The sequence below is a fragment of the Bombina bombina genome, chromosome 1, assembly GCF_027579735.1.
Source record: "Bombina bombina isolate aBomBom1 chromosome 1, aBomBom1.pri, whole genome shotgun sequence".
NCBI classification, from domain to species: domain Eukaryota; kingdom Metazoa; phylum Chordata; class Amphibia; order Anura; family Bombinatoridae; genus Bombina; species Bombina bombina.
In genome coordinates this window covers 493727058-493751180 of record NC_069499.1, presented here as the reverse complement: position 1 = coordinate 493751180, position 24123 = coordinate 493727058, and the positions used below count along the sequence as shown (strand labels likewise).

At 37.4% G+C, this 24123-nt stretch overlaps 1 protein-coding gene across 1 annotated transcript in view; it reads left to right on the top strand.

Annotated features, from left to right (window-relative positions):
• RFTN2 (raftlin family member 2) overlaps positions 1-24123 on the top strand; it is a 198903-nt gene that overhangs the window by 26003 nt on the left and 148777 nt on the right. Inside the window, exons 3-5 of the mRNA XM_053698565.1 lie at positions 9858-9969; positions 18901-19024; positions 21014-21313. Of these exons, the coding sequence (XP_053554540.1) occupies positions 9858-9969; positions 18901-19024; positions 21014-21313 (536 nt within the window). The remainder of the gene's footprint in view (positions 1-9857; positions 9970-18900; positions 19025-21013; positions 21314-24123) is intronic.

Below are 24123 nucleotides of genomic sequence, written 5' to 3'. Positions count from 1 at the left end.
TCACACTTAAAGGGACACTGAACCCAAATTTTTTTTCTTGTGTGATTCAGATAGAGCATGCAATTTTAAGCAACTTTCTAATTTACTCCTATTATCAAGTTTTCTTCGTTCTCTTTCTATCTTTATTTGAAAAAGAAGGAATCTAAGCTTTTTTATGGTTCAGACCTCTGGACAGCACATTTTTATTGGTGGATGAATTTATCCACCAATCAGCAAGGACAACCCAGATTGTTCACCAAAAATGGGCCGGCATCTAAACTTACATTCTTGCTTTTCAAATAAAGATACCAAGAGAATCAAGAAAATTTGATAATAGGAGTAAATTAGAAAGTTGCTAAAAATGTCATGCTCTATCTGAATCACGAAATAAATTTTTTAGGTTCAGTGTCCCTTTAAGTGAATAGATTCCCCAGAAATACATAATAACTGAAAATAAATTCCCTTTGTGAATAAAAAAAAATCTTTCTAACGAATATAAAGCACTATTTTAAATGTTAATTCTTTTGTTTAATAATTAATATTTGTAAAATAAATTCGATTTGATTAATGCTTGTTGCCATGGTACAATTATCTTTTGATTACTGTTTTAAAATATTGATGTAATTCATTTATAAGTTACATAGAAAATGGATTTTGACATTGGATAAGAGTCAGAAGACTGATTTAGTCTGTTCATATTTACATTTGAAATGTACTCTTAAAGGCGCAATGTTCTAATGCAAGTAACTGATAAGAAATCACTGTATTCAAAATAGTTACAGGAACACCCTTTCAAATTTGCTGGCATCTTTCTCTTTACAACAAACACTGAGAGGTTGATAACTCCAGCTGGCTATTGTTTACATAGCTTTTCTGTCACCAATACTGCAGTATTAAAATTTTTAGTATAGGCAGTGATTTCAACAGGCAAATATAGCAATTCCAAATAATAAAATAAACGTAAATAAGCTATTTAGAAACAATAAAGTGTCCCTGTTTTTAATTGAATTTTTAAAAACCAGGCACTTTATCTTTAAAATTTACATTCACTTTAATATACACAAATGCTTTTATCATATCAAGTCTATCATATTAAAATGTGTTAAGACTTATGTGTTTCCTGAATCATGGCAATGTCGGGGGCGTGTCTACCCAACTGTGCTATTATTTGCTTGCGTTTTATTGGGGAAGAAATTCCCCCGACATTCCATGACAGGATATTCAACTATGTACCCATTTAAAGATACTCTGTATACTTAAATGACACATAGAGAGATGGAGCAACAGAAAAAAAACAAACAAAAAAAACACTGCACATAACATAAAACAAGAACTCAAGTAACAAAAAAGTACAAATTTTATTAACCCTATTTTCCATAAGGGTGCACCTTGGTTCCTTAAAAAAAATGATTTAAATAGCGGCCAGCAATTCCTGCGCTTCTTGGACATTATTTAATATGTTAATTTTTCCCTTAACATCCACTCATAGTTTGGCTGGATATAACATTCTAACTTTACAGCCTTTTTCGGTGAATTGAGAAAAATAGTGGGACATACTTTTCCTTTTTTTTTTGAGTTTCGTTAGAGAAATCTTGGAACATCAGTATTTTATGATTATTTATAGTTAATGTACCAAGTTCCCTATAGAGTTTAAACATTTCTATCTTGTCTTGATAATTCAGGACTCTAAATATGAGTGTTCTGTTAAACCCTGTATCCTCCGGTTTAGATCAAATAGTGCTAACCCTATGAGCTCTCTCTATTTTTAATGGAAGATTTTCCTCAGGTATACCAAGAGCTTGTGGTAGTCATAGTGAGGTAAATTTCATATTTTCTGGAAGGCCTACAATACGTACATTCGAGTCTAGTATTGATTGACTGAATATATCTTCCCTGTTCCTGGATTAAATTTTTCTGGGTACTAACCTGATCCTCCAGTTCCAAAATTCTGCTCTCTGCTTCCGTCACCCTTATCGCAAAATTGCCTAATTTTGTTGGATAATATGGATACTTCAGAGGTGATAGAACCCAGCTCTTTCTTAATTGCATCCAATTTGGGAGTGAAAATAGCAGAGAGCTGAAACATAAGGTGGGAGGAATCCGTGATCTGAGGCTGAATTTCAGAGGAGGATTCAATACTAAGATTGGCACTCTTGGGTTTCCTATCCTTAACTTTAGCCGGCATTACGGGTGAATATGTTTTCACCTGTGACATAAATTTATCCATACGCTTATACTTGTGTGGTAGCTTCTGAGTATCAGCTACCAGTTAAATTTTTTAAAGTTTAATAAGTGATAAATCCACTAAATAAATTAAATTAGAGGCTTAATCGGCCGTGACCACACAAAATTGTGTACAAAAAAAGATGTGTTTGATCGTCATATAATTACCTTAACCCACAGTTTCAAATTTCTATACAGCTCAAGTTGTCATATCTGTAGTTTATACGAACAGTAATAGCTTTTTAGAAAGATAAACCAACATGCAGCATGACATTTTTCAGGGAACCATTATGACTTTTGTAATTTATGACACTGCTCACATCTTAATTCTTCACAGATTGCATCATAATATGCCCCATTCAGGGTATAACCGAAGATTTACACAAAATTCTGCAGACACTAAATATGTTACACAACCAGGATACAATTTTTACTCCCAAACGCTATTTGCGCTGTATTTCAGACTTTTAAGTCTGCTCACTACTGTTTCCTTGTAAGATTACTATTCAGCATATACCAAGATGTACCCAATACATGAGATTTCTCAATAGATGCTGTATTTGCTTATAAAAAAATAGAGATTCCAAATCCGTGGGAGTGATCTGTAATCCATTGATCCCAGCTGACCGGAGGGGATATCTCTTTAAGGGGAATCAATCCCCGTATATATGTCCTAGTCCCTTAGCCAGGATTCAGCTTATATTCCAACGCTCTTTTTGCCTTGTAGTTGAAGCTTTTAAATCTGCTCACTGCCACTTCTTTATAAAATTACTGCTCAACATATACCAAGATGTATCCGTTAAAGAAATCTCCAACTATAGCTATGTGCAGATATAGCGAACAAATATTCCATCTACCATACAGGTATGAGATTGGCCACATCAAATCCAATGAGATGAATCTTTTAGCCGGATTTACCCAGATATATGATAGCCAATCAGACAAAGTTCAGTTAATACTCCAAAGCAGCTCTATTTCAAATTGTTTAGGTCAGCTCATAGCCAATCTCTTATGATGTTACTACTCAGCATATACCAGGATGTACCCAAAACAGAGATTCCTAGCAAGTGCTATTTATGTAGATAGCAGACAGATACTGCAGATATAATGATGATTATGAATTATTTACAATTAACAATGGAGGAGCCACATATATAAATCATAGTAAATCAGCCAATATCCGATTTTTACTCCAGCTACTCACTGCAGCTTTATTATGGGGTTAATACCCAAGATATAAAGCCACTTGTAACCAAACAGAAAATTATAATTCACCAAGGGGAGAGGGGGGGGGGGGGGCTAGGCCTTAGGTACCGTACTCCTGCAACCAAGGGGACAGCGTGTTACCTCTGTAAGGGCCCTGGGTTGAGCTTTAGAGAAACAAATGACTGATCAGGGGGCACCTTTTAGTTGTAGTCAAAGCAGTCTTCAACTCCCTGAGCCCATCGTCGGCTTTGACTTATCCTCCCAGTATACACAGACAAATCAGCTCTTACCGTCCTCTGCCCCTCTAGGTATACAACAGTTTCTTCACCCCTCTCCTCTCCCCTACCTCTTCACTCTGGCGTGCACCACTACGCCTGGAAAGGCTTTCAGTCGACTTCCTCCAGTGAGCTACCATTAGCTCCGTGCCTCCAGCTCACGGGGGTCTCCCTGTGCCACAAGGCAGTCGGTTAGGGGAATGCTGGTATCCGTGCAGTATCCTCCCTGCACATGCAAGCAACAACACCTGCTACTTGCTCCACCCCAAACGGAAGATTGATTTTCAGCAAAAACTAAAACATTGCCATGATTCAGGAAACGCATCTTAAGGAGAGTGAATTAAGCAAGTTAAAGACTCAAAGGGTTGAGGAAGTATTGGCCACACCTTCCACTAAAAGGAGCTGTGGTGTTGCAATTTTAATACACAAAAAATTAGAATATCAAGTATTAAAAGTGGAGCGTGATCCGAATAGTAGGTATATATTTGTTCACTTAACAATTGGTGGTACACAATATATGATAGGTAATATATATGGGCCAAATGTGTTTTCTCCACAGTTCTGGGACACAATTAAAAGTAATTTATACTCAATTGCTAGTGAAAGATTAATTCTTGCTGGCGATTTCAACATGACACTACCTAAGTTAGACCGATCCTCAACTAAAGAGAAGGTTAAGAATGAAAAAATTGCCCAGTATTTTAAAAAAATTTGTACGGCCTTAAAACTTAACGATATCTGGAGAATTAAAAACCCAGAAAGCTATGAATACACATGTGTGTCCAAGACCCATCGTTCATTCTCCAGAATTGATTATATTCTTGTTTCAGAGCAGCTCATTTTATTAGATTCAGAACCCAAAAGTCATGATATATTGGTCTTGAATCACGCAATAATTTCCATCAAATTTCAATTGATAAAAGCTGAAAAGCATGTAAATAATTTTTTCACATTTCCACATTTTATGTTAGAGAATACTAAATTGAATACTTGGTTGTCCGGTCAATGGAAAGATTTCCATCATAATAACAGAGGGTATTATGATAAAATTGAAGTTTATTGGGAAACGGCAAAAGCAGTTTTGAGGGCAAAGATACGATATAGATTGGAGAACTCTAAGTTTAACTGGGATAAATACTGCCACGCTAGAACCGAAAGGGAGTTATTTTTAAAGCAAAAGTGTTTAGAGGAAGATAAGAAAAATCAACAATAGATATAAGGGGTATATATTGGTTGTTCAGCTAAATATTTAGCAAAAATAACTAAGAATAGGAAGAGTAAAAACTATATAGCAGAATGAAGCCTCCCGACTGTCACACGTTTTTGCATGGGCCGACAAGGGCGAACCACAGAGGTAGAAAGATGCAGAAGCGTCTGACCTCCCTGCGGGCATATGCCTGGCGGATCTTCCCTGCATTCCAGTATACCGTTTGGATCAATTGATGATCCACAACAGTATTGTCAGAGAGAACCTGAAAGCTTGGCATTCCCTTCGACATCTTTCGGAAATATCGCCGCACCCATCTCCATTACACTCTATTCCTAGCCTACTAGTTACACTTCCAGACATGCACACTACACATTGTGAAAAGTGGGGCCTACAACAAGTTTCGCAACTTTACCCTGCTGACACATTACTTCCTCCACGCGGAGTGGATTTGATAACACAGAACCCACCTCTGTGGCTTACATTTGAATATTCTAGACTACACAATTTTCTTATATCCTGGGACTTCCCTAAAGCAGACCTCCGACCTCTGACCACCTGGGAAAAAATGTGGAATCTTCAGACAAAGATCCCCAAAACCCTATCCCACCATTATACTATGAGCCAAACATCCACCAACAATGACAGGATATGGCAACTTAAGGCCTGGGAATTTGACTTAGCTAGACCCATTGCTGACAAAGACTTACATAGAGCTGTAACACTGATGAAAAAAACTCTTCATTGTGCAAACACCATTGAATCGTATATGAAAATACTCTTTTGGTGGTATTATATACCTGTTCGTCTATCTCAGATGTTTCAGATACTGTCTCCCCTTTGCTGGCGCAACTGTGGTGAAAGAGGTTCAGATTTCCATATTTGGTGGAGCTGCCCTGTATTGGGATCCTGCTGGGAAGAAGTTTTCCATATATGTGAAGAGGTGGGAATGACTATACCACGTAGGCCAGAGATAGCCCTGTTCCACTTCTTCCCAACTAAATTTCCCGTTATATACAATCTAAATTGGCCATTTTCTTTTTTGCTGCTATGAAACTTACCATAGCACTTGCATGGAAACAATCATTGCCCCCTGACATCTCTAATGTCATAGCAACCATACAGGTTTTTGCCACAATGGAAATAAGTTTTTACCCTAATCTGAACAAAGAGGATCTGTACTGGGCTATATGGGAACCCTGGTTTCACTACAATGAGACCTCCAAAACGAATCAGCCTTGCCACTCCTAATTTCATACTCTACAAATTAGATGTGGGGCTGGATATCTGGAAAAACCCACATGTCTAACTACCTGCTAAGCCCTACTCCCTCCCCTATCCAGATCTGATCCCCTCCTCCCCCTTCCCTTCCCGCTCCTTACCACGTCCTGCCCCGCCTGGATATGCCACATGAAGTTTGTACTTCTTATCAGCATCACAGTATACATTCATATATCAATTCAGCTCTGACTTAATACCTAAAATTGGTTCATACTAAAGGACTTAGAATAACTGTTTGATGTTTTGTTACAATATTTTATATTCTCTAGCTTGGAACAACAAACTGAACACTAATCTACTTTTCATGTTTACTTGAATTCTAGTACGTTGCTGTTAAAATATTGGAGACTACTATTCCATTTCTTAAAATGTTGTCAAATTTATACTATTTCAATAAAAGATATTAAAAAAAAAACAAAAAAATATATAGCAGCAATTAAGGAAGGGGGTTATAGATATACTGATAACGAAAATATCAGGGAGGTATTTTTTAAATTTTATCAGAATTTATATAAAAAAGTTGATGAAGATCTATCTAATAGAACTAACTTCTGGTCTAAAATTTTACCTCCCAAGGTTTCAGAAAATGATCTTGAATTGATCAATAAACCATTCTCATTAGATGAGATATGTGAGGCTATCGGTGAATCTAAACTGAATAAGGCGGCGGGCCCAGATTGGCTCCCGGCAGAGTTTTATAAAATTTTAGTAGAAGATATTAAGTATACACTTACTAAACTCTTTAATTTTTATTATAGTACTGATATGCCAATATCAAGCTACTTTTCCGCAGCTAATATTACTCTTATTCATAAAAAAGACAAGGATGCCGAAGAGCCAGCTTCCTATTGGCCGATCTCTGTTTTAAACACTGATTATAAAATCCTCACAGCTATTTTAGCGAACAGGTTAAACAAATTTCTGTATAAAATAATACATCCTGATCAAACGGGTTTCATACAGGGAAGGAATATGTCTTTAAACTTGCGTAAAGTGGAAGTCATTTTGGATTATTTTTGGAATACAATCCCTCAACAATTACCTAAAACATTGAATAAAAAGAAGATGTTTGACACAGATCTGGCTCTGCGGTTATTAGATGCAGAGAAAGCTTTTGACTCCATTTCTTGGATTCACCTGCTAGATTCTTTATCCCAGTTTGGATTCATTGGTAATTTTGTAGGTTTTATTCGGAAACTATATACAAATCCCTATTCCTATCTATTGATTAATGGTAACCCCTCAGCTAGAATTTTATTAGGTTGTGGGACTCGTCAAGGATGTTCCCTTTCCCTGTTATTGTTCAATATATCTATAGAATCCCTCGCTATATGGCTTCGGTCTGAATTAATAGGGCTGAAATTTGGTACTGAGAGGATTAAAATGTTATTGTATGCTGACGATTTACTGGTTTTCTTGGGAAACTCTAAAAAATCTATACCTTTATTATTAGACATGCTCACTATCTTCAGCTCGATTTCAGGCTATAAGATCAATCTGGGAAAAAGTGAATTGATGTGGATCATGAAGAAGCCAGATAGCTATTTACATCATCCTTTTAAAACAACAGATTACATAAAATATTTGGGGATACAACTTCATAAGAATCCGAAATTTTGGTATGAGATTAATTTTCTGCAGGTTTTTAGTAAATATATCTCAGATCTTAAAAACTGGATGGATCTTCCAATTTCTTTGTCAGCCAGAATCACCTTGATTAAAACAATTATATTTCCACAAATTCTGTATTTGTTACAGAATTTACCACTTTTTATTTTTAAACAGCAGATAAATAAATTCTACTCAATTTGTTCACAATTTTTATGAAAAAAGCAAAAAGCCTGCATATCAATAGCAAAACTTACTAAAAAAAAAAGAGAATGCTGGGCTGGTGTTTCCAGATATTAAACTGTACAATTCTGTAACGTTAGCCAGGACTGCCATGGACTGGCTAACGAATCTTAATAAATTCACCTTTTTTCAACTTGAAACAGAAATAATCTCACCATTTTCTCTCAAGGTGATTTTGCATTGTTCAATAGGGAATCTCCCTAGTATTCTAACAAATTTAATAACTTTTAAGAATGTTATCATTGCATGGCAGAGGATTTGCTTCGATCTGGGAATAGATTTTAAATGCTCTTCCCTTCTTCCAATATGTGGGAACCAAGAATTTATACCAGGAATCCAACAAGCAGTTTTTAAATCATGGTCCCAAAAGGGGTTGATATACCTGCATCAATTGTTCTCTTCTACTGGACATTTACTATCCTTTAATAACCTTATTCGCAGGTTCCAAATATCTAGGAATGACTTGTTCGCATATTTTCAGATACGTCATTTTATTAATTCTACAGGTTGGAAAATTGAGCTACTGTGTCGATGGTCCGAGATCAATCCATCCATTATGAAATTTTCTGTAGGCAAATGTTTTATATCATTAAAATTATTTACAAATAATGATTTTTACTGTTCTAAATGCCATTTAGATAAAGTAGATACTTCACCTAGTTTTACTAGTTTTATAAGTATCCTTCTACAACATATTACGTTTGAGATTCAGAATATTAATTTATTAAATGATAATAAGACTCAGGAATTTTTGGATAAATGGTTACCATTGATCAGAGCTCAAACATTGGTGATTCAAAAACAGTTATTATCTCCATTATTCAACACCAAACCATTTATATCAGCTGCCAAAACTGGGCTGTTTCCTCTTTCCTAGATACCAGCTTCATCAGTAACATAATAATTTGAAGACTGTGTTAAAGCGAGTAATGTTATAGAGGGATGGAGTGATTTATTTATTATTTATGGTTATGTTGTTTCTTTTTTGTTTGTTTGTTTGTTGTCTATTTTATGTTTCTGGGGAATAAAAGAAAAAATTGTATGGTTCACAGGCATGATAGTACCAAAAGATATTGGGATAATATATACAGGAATTGCCCTGTACTTGTGTTGGAAACTTTGAAATCAGGGTAACCTTTCAAATTGAGATTAATTCTTGGAAGACATGTGGGTTACTCTTATTTTTCGGTGGTTTATGTATTTACTTATTGTTTCTGTATTAACATATCATAATTTGTCATCTGTTTTATGGACATGAAATGTATGTAATTTTCACTCTTATGTCTTGTGAACTGGTTTAATAAAAGAATTAAAAAAAAAAAAAGACTTATGAGTGTACACACAAAACAAATGCAAAAATCAGTATATTAACCATTTAAGTAAAATATGCAAATATAAATTGCAGAGCCATATTGGCAACAATATTAAAGTTAGAATTTTCCTGATACTATATTATCTGATAAATACTTAACCTTATATTTTTAGTACGTTAGAATATCTATATTCACTTGATAAAATATGAAAAATATTTTGAATGTTATTTCTGTAAAATATTATGCTACATCTGTTGATAGACAAGTTTTCAGGAAATTATTGCTTTTTACAAATAGCTAATATATAATTATGGGTTTCATTTGAAATAAATGTTCACGTTTGACATACCATTAATAAATTAATGGTTTTGAAAGATGTCTTGTTTTTACTGGAGCCTTATACAATACTTATATTGTGTTTCTCTTTTTTTATTAAAGAAGGCATAAAAATTACTTTTTTAAATTGCTGATGCTTTCATCTGACGCATTCACAAAGACGTCTTTATTTTTTTCATCCACCAGTCAAAAGCATACAACATCCACAGGACAAAGACACTCTAGGCTCGTATTTGAGGACTGGACGTCAATGTGTGAAACACTGACAAGTGATGGAATGAAAACTTTGCTAGAAAAGGTATTGCCCCTTTTTTCACACAGTCCTTTTGCATATATTGTCTGCTTACAGAATATTAATTGTGTTTCAGATTTATTTTCAAATTGTTAGTGTTATCTCAGATTAATGCTGAGTGTTGAAGATATGTTATTAATTTATTAAACCTCCCAATATTTTCTGAATGATTAATACATTTTATATTTCTGTATTTTAAAGGAACATTTAACAATAAAAAACAAATAGCAAAATATACATAAAATAAACAAAACATTTTGTATATGAAAGAGCGATATTTTAACAAGATAAAATATGTTTTTTTTTGCGTGAAAGAAAGGGAATGATGGAAATCTCTCTTTGTATACAACTTTGCCATGAAATAGACTGCTTACTTGTTAATAAGAACAGCTACATTTAGGGGCGTCTCCTACAGTTTTATTGGTTAAAAGTGACATTTCTTTTAAGTATAAAAAAATATTTTTGTCACAGAGATTTATTTTTCAAAAAACAAAACCTGTAGTTTGAAATGTCCTCTTTCTCTTTAACAAATAATAATAATAGAAAGGAACCTTAAATGTCTCTTTAAATAAAAAAAATAGAACATGTCTGCTAACTGCACGGAAGTACAAAATGCATATGTGACACATGCTCAAAAAACACATTTGTTTATATTTTCTAAATACCCACTATGCAGCTGACTTTTTGAAGACAATTTAGTTGGGAACAGTTGGCTCAAACACCGAGTGTGTTTCAACTGGACTGTTTTCAAAATGGAAACTGACATTTGCAGAGTTTTTAAAGGCCAGAATTTGACCAACTTACAAAGAAGCTCCATAAAATTGCTTTCTGATTTGCTGGAAGTTTTTTCATGTTCGAAACCGACGACTTAGTTAAAAATGATTTCAGGCAGTACAAAGTTGTTTGAAAAAACCTTAATAGACTTTGTATTTATTTAAAAAAATCAAAACTAAAATCATTTTATAGAAAATAAATTCTAGAATAGAATTTTGTCATTTTAAAACTATAGTCAGTATACATTATTTAAATTAGTTATATATTTTAAAAAAAATGAGTGTGGTGTATTTGTATTTTAATACTTTTATTTATATATGTAAATTGTCTTATATATTCTTTATTGTGGTAGCTGATAACATTCCTGCTTCCTGCAGTTGCAGCCTCTAGGCATGTGCAGTTGCGCGCTGCCAAGATTTAAAGGGGCCATGTCCTAATTATAGGAACTCCCACCTGGAGGACTCAGGTGTAGGAGTTCCTATAAAAGCTCACCCAGCCCATCACTCTGGGCTGAGTTACTGCCTTATCCACCTTGCTCACCAAAGCATACTTACCTAATTATTGTGTATGCTCACCTTTCTCCTGAGACCTAAGCATACTTACCTGATACCTGTGTATGCTCATCTTGCTCCAGAGACTGAAGCATACTTACCTGATACCGGTGTATGCTCGCCTTGCTCCTGAGATTAAAGCGTACTTACCTGATACCTGTGTATGCTCATCTTGCTCCTGGGGCCAAAGCATACTAACCTAATACCTGTGTATGCTAACCTTGCTCCTGAGACCAAGCTGATGTCTGTGTATGCTCCAAGAGACTAAGCATACTTACCTTGCACCTTTGTATGCTCACCTTGCTCCAGAGACCATGCATACTTACCTTGTACCTGTGTATGCTCACCTTGCTCCAGACACCACGCATACTTGCCTTATACCTGTGTATGCTCACCTTGTTCCTGAAGCTGTACCTATCTGGTATCCCGTCTCACCAACAGTACCCACTAGGTATCCTGTGCCTCTTGAAAAATCTGCGTCTACGATACCAGTGACAGCTCTCCTCAAACCAGCTGTACCTGCTGTACCTATCTAGTATCTTATGACAATCTCAATCCTGTGCCTGATGAAAAACCTGTTTCTAATAACCACTCAAGAGGTTTGGAAAACAGCACACTTATCCTTAGGCTTGTGGGGCACGGAATAATGGACCTGCCACGTCCAAAGATACAATTCAAGCAACAAAGGGTATTTCAGCCTCCAAGATTTAAAAAGAACCTTTATTTTCTTACATGGGGTCCTCAGAAATAGAAATACAACATTTCAAGCCTGCTATAGGCTCTGAAATAGAAATACAACGTTTCAAGCCTGCTATAGGATCTTAATCATGTACATGATTAAGAGCCTATAGCAGGCTTGAAACGTTGTATTTCTATTTCTGAGGACCCCATGTAAGAAAATAAAGGTTCTTTTTAAATCTTGGAGGCTGGAATACCCTTTGTTACGAGAAACCTGTTTCTACCGTACCAGTGACAGCCTTCTCCAAATCAGCTGCACCTATCAGGTATTCTGTGTCAACCTCACCCTTTACTGTTCAATTCAAGAATTCGTGTCTATTGGACTCATTTACTGCAATCTACTTAACATATTCTGAACCTTTTATTGGACTTTCTTCTGTTATGTGTGATCAGTCCACGGGTCATCATTACTTCTGGGATATTATCTGCTCCCCTACAGGAAGTGCAAGAGGATTCACCCAGCAGAGTTGCTATATAGCTCCTCCCCTCTACGTCACCTCCAGTCATTCTCTTGCACCCAAAGACTAGATAGGAGGTGTGAGAGGACTATGGTGATTATACTTAGTTTTTATAACTTCAATCAAAAGTTTGTTATTTTACAATAGCACCGGAGCGTGTTATTACTTCTCTGGCAGAGTTTGAAGAAGAATCTACCAGAGTTTTTCTTATGATTTTAACCGGAGTAGTTAAGATCATATTGCTGTTTCTCGGCCATCTGAGGGAGGTAAAAGCTTCAGATCAGGGGACAGCGGGCAGTTGAATCTGCATTGAGGTATGTAGCAGTTTTTATTTTCTGAATGGAATTGATGAGAAAATCCTGCCATACCGTTATAATGACATGTATGTATACTCTACACTTCAGTATTCTGGGGATGGTATTTCACCGGAATTACTCTGTAAAAGTACATTAAACCTTTTAATAGGTATTTAATTCATGTTAAACGTTTTTGCTGGAATGTAGAATCGTTTGCATTTCTGAGGTACTGAGTGAATAAATATTTGGGCATTATTTTTCCACTTGGCAGTTTGCTTGTTTTGATTATGACAGTTTCGTTTCTCTCTCACTGCTGTGTGTGAGGGGGAGGGGCCGTTTTTGGCGCTCTTTGCTACGCATCAAAAATTTCCAGTCAGTTACTCTTGTATTTTCTGCATGATCCGGTTCATCTCTAACAGAACTCAGGGGTCTTCAAACTTCTTTGAAGGGAGGTAGATTCTCTCAGCAGAGCTGTGAGACTTATGTAGTGACTGTGTTTTAAAAATTGCTCTGTGATTTTTATGTTTAAAATTTAATTAGTGCTACTTTACTAATGGGAACAAACCTTTGCTAACAAGTTGTGTTGTTTTTAAAGAGTGATGCTATAACTGTTTTTCAGTTCATTATTTCAACTGTCATTTAATCGTTTAGTGCTTCTTTGAGGCACAGTACGTTTTTGTTAAATAAGATTGTAACCAAGTTGCATGTTTATTGCTAGTGTGTTAAACATGTCTGATTCAGAGGAAGATACCTGTGTCATTTGTTCCAATGCCAAGGTGGAGCCCAATAGAAATTTATGTACTAACTGTATTGATGCTACTTTAAATAAAAGCCAATCTGTACAAATTGAACAAATTTCACCAAACAGCGAGGGGAGAGTTATGCCGTCTAACTCGCCTCACGTGTCAGTACCGGCGTCTCCCGCCCGGGAGGTGCGTGATATTATGGCGCCTAGTACATCTGGGCAGCCATTACAAATAACATTACAAGATATGGCTACTGTTATGACTGAAGTTTTGGCTAAGTTACCAGAACTAAGAGGCAAGCGTGATCACTCTGGGGTGAGAACAGAGTGCGCTGATAATTCTAGGGCCATGTCTGATACTGCGTCACAGCTTGCAGAGCATGAGGACGGAGAGCTTCATTCTGTAGGTGACGGTTCTGATCCAAGCAGATTGGATTCAGATATTTCAAATTTTAAATTTAAATTGGAAAACCTCCGTGTATTACTAGGGGAGGTCTTAGCGGCTCTTAACGATTGTAACACTGTTGCAATACCAGAGAAAATGTGTAGGTTGGATAAATACTTTGCGGTACCGGCGAGTACTGACGTTTTTCCTATACCTAAGAGATTAACTGAAATTGTTACTAAGGAGTGGGATAGACCCGGTGTGCCGTTCTCACCCCCTCCAATATTTAGAAAGATGTTTCCAATAGACGTCACCACACGGGACTTATGGCAAACGGTCCCTAAGGTGGAGGGAGCAGTTTCTACTTTAGCTAAGCGCACCACTATCCCGGTGGAGGATAGCTGTGCTTTTTCAGATCCTATGGATAAAAAATTAGAGGGTTACCTTAAGAAAATGTTTGTTCAACAAGGTTTTATATTGCAACCCCTTGCATGCATCGCGCCGATTACGGCTGCGGCAGCATTTTGGATTGAGTCTCTGGAAGAGAACCTTAGTTCCGCTACGCTGGACGACATTACGGACAGGCTTAGAGTCCTTAAACTAGCTAATTCATTCATTTCGGAGGCCGTAGTACATTTAACCAAACTTACGGCTAAGAATTCAGGATTCGCCATTCAGGCACGTAGGGCGCTGTGGCTAAAATCCTGGTCGGCTGATGTAACTTCTAAGTCCAAATTACTTAATATACCTTTCAAGGGGCAAACTTTATTTGGGCCCGGTTTGAAAGAAATTATCGCTGACATTACAGGAGGTAAGGGCCACGCTCTACCTCAAGACAAAGCCAAAGCTAAGGCTAGACAGTCTAATTTTCGTCCCTTTCGGAATTTCAAAGCAGGTGCAGCATCAACTTCCACTGCACCAAAACAGGAAGGAGCTGTTGCTCGTTACAGACAAGGCTGGAAACCTAACCAGTCCTGGAATAAGGGCAAGCAGGCCAGAAAACCTGCTGCTGCCCCTAAGACAGCATGAACCGAGGGCCCCCGATCCGGGACCGGATCTAGTGGGGGGCAGACTCTCTCTCTTCGCCCAGGCTTGGGCAAGAGATGTCCAGGATCCCTGGGCGCTAGAGATCATATCTCAGGGATACCTTCTAGACTTCAAATTATCTCCCCCAAGAGGGAGATTTCATCTGTCAAGGTTGTCAACAAACCAAATAAAGAAAGACGCGTTTCTACGCTGTGTACAAGATCTATTATTAATGGGAGTGATCCATCCGGTTCCGCGGTCGGAACAAGGACTAGGGTTTTACTCAAACCTGTTTGTGGTTCCCAAAAAAGAGGGAACTTTCAGGCCAATCTTGGATTTAAAGATCCTAAACAAATTCCTAAGAGTTCCATCGTTCAAAATGGAAACTATTCGGACAATCTTACCCATGATCCAAAAGGGTCAGTACATGACCACAGTGGATTTAAAGGATGCTTACCTTCACATACCGATTCACAAAGATCATTACCGGTATCTAAGGTTTGCCTTCTTAGACAGGCATTACCAGTTTGTAGCCCTTCCATTCGGATTGGCTACGGCTCCAAGAATCTTCACAAAGGTTCTGGGTGCCCTTCTAGCGGTTCTGAGACCGCGAGGAATTTCGGTAGCTCCGTACCTAGACGACATTCTGATACAAGCTTCAAGCTTTCAAACTGTCAAGTCTCATACAGAGTTAGTTCTGGCATTTCTAAGGTCGCATGGATGGAAAGTGAACGAAAAGAAGAGTTCTCTCTTGCCTCTCACAAGAGTTCCATTCTTGGGGACTCTTATAGATTCTGTAGAAATGAAAATTTATCTGACAGAAGACAGATTAACAAAGCTTCTATATACATGCCGTGTCCTTCATTCCATTCAACTCCCGTCAGTAGCTCAATGCATGGAGGTGATCGGCTTAATGGTAGCAGCAATGGACATAGTACCCTTTGCACGCCTACATCTCAGACCGCTGCAATTGTGCATGCTGAGTCAGTGGAATGGGGATTACTCAGATTTGTCCCCCACTCTGAATCTGGATCAAGAGACCAGAAACTCTCTTCTATGGTGGCTTTCTCGGCCACATCTGTCCAGGGGGATGCCGTTCAGCAGGCCGGACTGGACAATTGTAACAACAGACGCCAGCCTTCTAGGTTGGGGCGCTGTCTGGAATTCTCTGAAGGCTCAGGGACAATGGAGTCAGGAGGAAAGTCTCCTGCCAATAAACATTCTGGAATTGAGAGCAGTTCTCAATGCCCTTCTAGCTTGGCCCCAGTTAAAGACTCGGGGGTTCATCAGGTTTCAGTAGGACAACATCACGACTGTAGCTTACATCAACCATCAGGGAGGGACAAGAAGCTCCCTAGCAATGATAGAAGTATCAAAGATAATTCGCTGGGCAGAGTCTCACTCTTGCCATCTGTCAGCAATCCACATCCCGGGAGTGGAGAACTGGGAGGCGGATTTCTTGAGTCGCCAGACTCTTCATCCAGGGGAGTGGGAACTTCATCCGGAGGTCTTTGCCCAAATACTTCGACGTTGGGGCAAACCAGAGATAGATCTCATGGCGTCTCGCCAGAACGCCAAACTTCCTCGCTACGGATCCAGATCCAGGGATCCGGGAGCGGTTCTGATAGATGCTTTGACAGCACCTTGGAACTTCAGGATGGCTTATGTGTTTCCACCCTTCCCGCTGCTTCCTCGATTGATTGCCAAAATCAAACAGGAGAGAGCATCAGTGATTCTAATAGCGCCTGCATGGCCGCGCAGGACTTGGTATGCAGATCTAGTGGACATGTCATCCTGTCCGCCTTGGTCTCTACCTCTAAGACAGGACCTTCTGATTCAGGGTCCATTCAAACATCAAAGTCTAACTTCTCTGAAGCTGACTGCTTGGAAATTGAACGCTTGATTTTATCAAAATGTGGTTTTTCTGAGTCGGTTATTGATACCCTGATACAGGCTAGGAAGCCTGTTACCAGAAAGATTTACCATAAAATATGGCGTAAATACCTATACTGGTGTGAATCCAAAGATTACTCCTGGAGTAAGGTTAGGATTCCTAGGATATTGTCTTTTCTACAAGAAGGTTTAGAAAAGGGTTTATCGGCTAGCTCATTAAAGGGACAGATCTCAGCTCTGTCCATCTTGTTACACAGGCGTCTGTCAGAAAATTCAGACATCCAGGCCTTTTGTCAGGCTTTAGCTAGGATCAAGCCTGTGTTTAAAACTGTTGCTCCGCCATGGAGTTTAAACTTAGTTCTTAACGTTTTACAGGGTGTTCCGTTTGAACCCCTTCATTCCATTGATATAAAATTGTTATCTTGGAAAGTTCTATTTTTAATGGCTATTTCCTCGGCTCGAAGAGTCTCTGAGTTATCAGCCCTACATTGTGATTCTCCTTATCTGATCTTTCACTCAGACAAGGTAGTTCTGCGTACTAAACCTGGGTTCTTACCTAAGGTTGTCTCTAACAGGAATATCAATCAAGAGATTGTTGTTCCATCCTTGTGTCCAAATCCTTCTTCAAAGAAGGAACGTCTTCTACACAATCTGGATGTAGTTCGTGCCCTCAAGTTCTACTTGCAGGCAACTAAAGATTTTCGCCAAACTTCTTCCCTGTTTGTCGTTTATTCTGGACAGAGGAGAGGTCAAAAAGCTTCTGCTATCTCTCTCTCTTTTTGGCTTCGTAGCATAATACGTTTAGCCTATGAGACTGCTGGACAGCAGCCTCCTGAAAGAATTACAGCTCATTCCACTAGAGCTGTGGCTTCCACTTGGGCCTTTAAGAATGAGGCCTCTGTTGAACAGATTTGCAAGGCTGCAACTTGGTCTTCGCTTCATACTTTTTCCAAATTTTACAAATTTGACACTTTTGCTTCTTCGGAGGCTATTTTTGGGAGAAAGGTTCTTCAGGCAGTGGTTCCTTCTGTATAATGAGCCTGCCTATCCCTCCCGTCATCCGTGTACTTTTGCTTTGGTATTGGTATCCCAGAAGTAATGATGACCCGTGGACTGATCACACATAACAGAAGAAAACATAATTTATGCTTACCTGATAAATTCATTTCTTCTGTTGTGTGATCAGTCCACGGCCCGCCCTGTTTTTTAAGGCAGGTACATATTTTTAAATTATAATTCAGTCACCACTACACCCTTGGCTTCTCCTTTCTCGTTGGTCTTTGGTCGAATGACTGGAGGTGACGTAGAGGGGAGGAGCTATATAGCAACTCTGCTGGGTGAATCCTCTTGCACTTCCTGTAGGGGAGCAGATAATATCCCAGAAGTAATGATGACCCGTGGACTGATCACACAACAGAAGAAATGAATTTATCAGGTAAGCATAAATTATGTTTTTTTGCATAAGGCCTACGTTCAAACTTGCTGTTTCTGTGATCTTCAAGTTGAACTACCAGCTGTTCTTTTTCTTATCAATCAGTAAAGCTTTCAAAAGTCTTTCATTGTTCTATGTATCTGTTCTTACATTCCGAGTTCTACACACCCTAACCTCCTCACAGACATTGATAAACTGTGAAAAACTGTAAAAATGCACTGAGATAAGAGGCGGCACATTTGATGATAAAAGTAAATTGGAAAGTTGTTTAAAATTGCATTCCCTTTCTCTTAACATGAATGATTAATTTTGACTAGACTGTTCCTTTGGTTTGACATGCAAATGCTTTAATTATAATGCAAATTATAGGAGCATTAAATCCAAAAATATTTAAACTAACAGGAAACATTATTCCCTTACTTTTTAATTGCCCAGTGTGGTCAATTTTAGTTTAACCTTAAACAGCCCCTGAAAAATGTGATATGTGCTTGATAATCCCTGTAAAGCAAGAATAGAGTGTATCGCAAGTACATTTATCTAAATTTCTATCTATATTTCTTTCTTTCTTGTATATAGCTAAATTTATTTAATGCTATTATTTTGCAATATTTTTGCATTATATATTGTTTTACAATTTAGATTAATGAAAGATCAAAAAGGGGAATGAAGTTTGTTGGATTAGTGACAAGGCCTTCCTATCAGTCTACAACTTGCAATGGCACAAATACTGCAACTGATACAAAAGGATTGGAACAAGAGAACAGTAAGTTCCCTGCTGCTTTGGCAAAGCAGTCAACAATGCTAACATTCCAGCACTGTCCACACAACAACATGCTTAGGAACAAAGGTGTTTGTTTATATTATGGCACTTTTAAAAATCCAATTATTTTGGCCACAATTTCAAGTTAAAGGGATACTAACCTCTCTTTTTTTCTTTCATGATTCAGATAGAGCATGCCATTTTAAGCAACTTTCTAATTTACTCCTATTATCAATTTTTCTTTGTTCTCATGTTATCTTGATTTGAAAAAGCAGTAATAAAAGGTTAGGAGCCGGCCCATTTTTTAGTTCAGCACCTTGGTAGAGCTGCTGATTGGTTTGCTACATTTAGCCACAAATCAGCAAGTGCTACCCATGTGCTGAACAAAAAAATGGTCTGGCTCTAAAGCTTACAGTACTGCTTTTTCAAATCAAGATAGCATGAGAACAAAGAAAAATTGACAATAGGAGTAAATTAGAAAGGTGCTTAAAATCTCATACTCTATCTGAATCATGAAAGAAAAAAAATTGGGTTTAGTATCCCTTTAAGGCTATAAATCAATACGTTTGTATGTTACTTGACCCCCTCCCACATCTCCTTATCTATTCTAAAGCTTACTATTACCCTCTCTCCTCACTAACTCATTTTCACCTCAACAATAATTTCTCATCTTCACACACAATCTTCATTTTAATTTCTGCACCATTAAATACTGTCTTCTCCTCCTCATTGTCTCTAATAACCTCCCCATATCCACAACATCACTGTGTCTGAAAAATCACAATCACCCACACATTAGCGTTACATTTTCTTACCTCACACACATTCAGCCTCACTTTCATTACACATCACATTGCCTCTCTTTCAGATGTTTGTATCTCATCATACTACTCAATCATCAGAACTTCACTTTGCCTCCAAACTCCCCTCAGCACCTGGTTTCACATCTCTGTTAGTATCTTGTCAATTCAATGATCATCTCAACACCATAATGTCACTCTGTCTTTGTTTGTACCACCTAGAAATGTAACACCTGAAAAGTGTAACTGTCTGTGTACACCAGTTGTGCCCAAAACGTAGACAAGGATCTACCAGTAGATCTCTATAGTTCTGACCAATATATTAATAGATTCTTGTGGGATTTTCCAGTGGGATTATGAGAAGTGTGTAAATATATTTTGCAGAAGTATATTCTGACCCAATAAAAACATGTGTTTTGCATGAGTAAGTTATGATTCAGCATATGAATATTATAAATGCAAAAGTTCAGATTTCTTTATGTTAAACACATACACATCTTAACGGAAGAGTAAATCCTACCTCATTATAATTTGTGTTTCCTATGCCCTTTGTATTATAACTCCTTCACACTTCCTAATATCCTTAACACCTGATATCCTCTACTAGTATAACATCACCTTAAGGGAAGTTAAACTCAAAACGTGGTTTTACATAAATTAACTTATTAATAATGGAAAGAAACTTTACTGCATTTATATTATATTATATTTGTTGTATAAAACACTTTTCTTTTGCTGTAGAAAGTAAAATTCCATAACCTTAGAATGCTACCTGAATCAGCTAAAACTACACAGTGATTGCTTAGAGCAGTGAACAAACTCATTTAGAGCTAGCATTAATTGGCCACAATCAAGGGATATTAGATAAACTTTCCACCAGGGTTTTCAAGTAGTTTGTTGGCACAACGTTATAATTACTGTCTGCTCTGAAATTCTGCAGATTATGAAAGAATTCCATTGCAGCAGATCCGTTTACCTAACATTAAATTCAACTGTTGCACTGGTTTTACATTGATTATGAATGTGCTTCTGAATATGAGGATAATCACTTCTGTCTTCTTGGTTATTCACGTATGTAAAAATGGGGGAAAGGTGACACATTCTCACAGTTGTTTACAGGTGACATACCCAGAAGATAGAGTTTGTGCTATTATATGGATTTTGACTTGCTTATTTTTATTTTTTCCTGCAGTTTCTACTGTTCATCCCTGCTCATGTCCAGCATCAGTTAACACATTGACTAGAAGTCGATTAAAGACGGATGATGTTGGTTCACAGCCAATGTGGGGTCCTTCTGCATTACATGGGTTGCCGGGAGGTGGGTTGAGGCCTTGTGCTGATGAATCTAAAAACTGTTCTGAAGGGACTCTGAGTGGTCATTCCTCTGAAAGTGGAATAGACGAAGAAATTCATTTGGACAGTGAACCCATTAGAGATCATGTTTTCCATTCAAGCAGAGAGAGCAGTTTGCGCAAATCAAGAAAAAACCAAGGTAAAATATAGCATCTGTTTTATTTAAATATTACTGTAGTCGACTGCACTCAGAAACTATACGTATGTTTGTATATCCACTGGAAAAGCTACAGTATATCAATATGAGGATGACTGTCTAGGGTTTGTGGAATTCGATACACCCAATTGTGGCCTAAACCCTCAGTGGGGGTGAGTGAGGATTCTTGTTAGTTGTTCTTTCCCCTGTTTCTTTTTAACTCAGGATCTCTTTTGCCCAGGTTATTTTTCATCTAAGTTTATAGTGCCTATAGGTTCAAAAGCCATAGAGGGTTTTTTGTTTTGTTTGTTTTGAGAGGAAAGAAGCATGATAATGAGCTAAGAAAGAGATGATGGGTAGACAAGCAAACAGGTGTGTGTACCAGAGTACCAATCGCAAAGCACAATATAGACTTAGTGTTAGAGGAGAATAAAAAACTCATAGGGAGCAAAGATGTCCACTGGAAAGATACATAAGGAAAGAGGAGATTTTAAATTGGGGGATTGGGAGAAAGATAAAAATTCAAATTCAGAAAAACTAGAGAAAAGGGGGTAAAGAGAAAGATAATGTGAGAGCAAGAGAAATGGTCACGGAAATAGTAGAGTTAGGTGTGGGAAACTGAAAGGTGGGAAGAAATAAGGAGCAATGAGAGACATAAGAACATAAGGTAGGTCTTTTTGTATTGAAAAATTCCTAAGTGAAAGACAAAGTACAGATGTCTAATGAAAGATCTAAGCAATAGAGATTGCAGGTTATTGACTATATGTTTCAGTTTATGGGGTAGATTTATTATATGGCGGGCGGACATAATTCTGACTCTGTTGTTCGCCCAATATCGCTAAATGCTTGGATAATGCCGCCCCCTGCTCATTTGCGTCCAATCGGCCGCTAGCAGAGGTGTCAATTATCCCGATCTTACGGCCGCTGCTTCTTAACTTAAAGGGACATAATACTCATATGCTAAATCACTTGAAACTGATGCAGTATAACTGTAAAAAGCTGACAGGAAAATATCACCTGAGCATCTCTATGTAAAAAAGGAAGACATTTTACCTCACAATTTCCTCAGCTCAACAGAGTAAGTTCTGTGTAAAAAGTTATACTTCACCTGCTCCCAGCTGCAGGTAAAAATAAAAAAAAAAATGAAGAAATGAAAAGCAGCCAATCAGCATCAGCAGTGCTGAGGTTATTAACTCTTACTGTGATCTCATGAGATTTGACTTAACTCTCATGAGATTTCATAGTAAGCTTCCTTTACCTGATTGGTGAAATAATATGAGAGTTCACGAGGCTCATCCTTTCAGCTGTCCCAGGACAGACACACTAAAATGCTGCTTAGAAATCCTTTACAATGGGAGGTGGCTACTGAGGAACTTTTGAGGTAAAATATCTTTCTTTTTTACATAGAGATGTTCAGGAGATATTTTCCAGTCAGCTTTTTACAGCTATGCTGCATAACTTTCAAGTGTTTAAACATTTGGGTATTATGGCCCTTTAAGTTTCTGGCGATCCGGAAACATCGGGGGTAGATTGCAGCATCCGCTGCTTGTTAGATCTACCCCTATGCCTTTATCAGAATGTTTTGTTTTAGTAAAAAATGTGCTGAACCAGTTTTATTGTACTATAGATAACTGGCCAGAGAAGGAAGGTTACTTTTCAGATGAATTTCTTTATTAGTCTGCTTAGTGTTATTAAAGGAAATAGATGCATTTCTTACTTGTCTGTTGTATGTTTTTAATCACAGACTAGTGGAAGTTATGTGTGGTCAGTGTTTAAAGGCCTCCCATCTTCATTTGCTAGGGACAGTCCGTCTTAATGGCAAATCCTCCTTACTATAACATTGGCCCATTTTAAGTGCAGTCAAATTTTAGTTTAAAGAAACAGTCTACTTCCGAATTTTTATTGTTTAAAAAGATCCCTTCATTACCCAGTTTTGTATATTCAACACAGTTATAGTAATATACTTTTTACCTCTGTGATTACGTTGCATCAAAGCCTCTGCAAACTGCCCCATTATCTCAGTTCTTTTGACAGACTTGCATTTTAGCCAATCAGTGCCCTCTTATGAGTAACTCCACAGGCGTGAGCACAATGTTATCTTTATGGAACATATCAACTAAGCTGTGAAACTGTAATGCTTTGAGATCAGAGGCTGGTTAGAAATTGGCATATGAGCCTACCTAGGATTTTTTTTTTTTTTTAAGTATTGTGATCAACCCCCATATAAACAACACTTGGGCTATTAAAAAGTCTGATGATTTTTTATTTTCTGAGAATTTACCCTTTAATATTAAAGGAGGAAAAAAATATTTTACAGTCAGTAAGGAGCAAAGTCTCTAAAAACTAAATACAAAAAAACTACTTAATATTTAAAATACAAAAGTATACAGTTCCAAAGGTTTAATTTTCTGCCTCATATAAAAAAGAGCCTCACAGGCCTATTTGTAATATGTATACAGAAATAATTTTATGACAGGCTGTCACTTTAATTAGTAATGCAAGTTTGAATTTAGATCATTTTTATTTTATATTGAGCTGTCTGCTTGTTTTAAAATTATTTTTATTTTATGGAATTACAAGGTCTTCTGAAGCCATATAATGCACCTGATGGTCAAATCTGACTCACAGGATTTACCTTCAATTCTATTCTCAACCAATTTATGTGAATCTCAGGAGACAGCCACGTTGAAGAGCCACCTGGACATTTAGTAGCCAGGCAAGGGTATTTGTATTCAGATGTAGGTAGAATAGTCAAAAAAAAGTTAGGCGGTATGAATAATAAAAAGATAAGCCCTAGGCAATTTTCTCACATT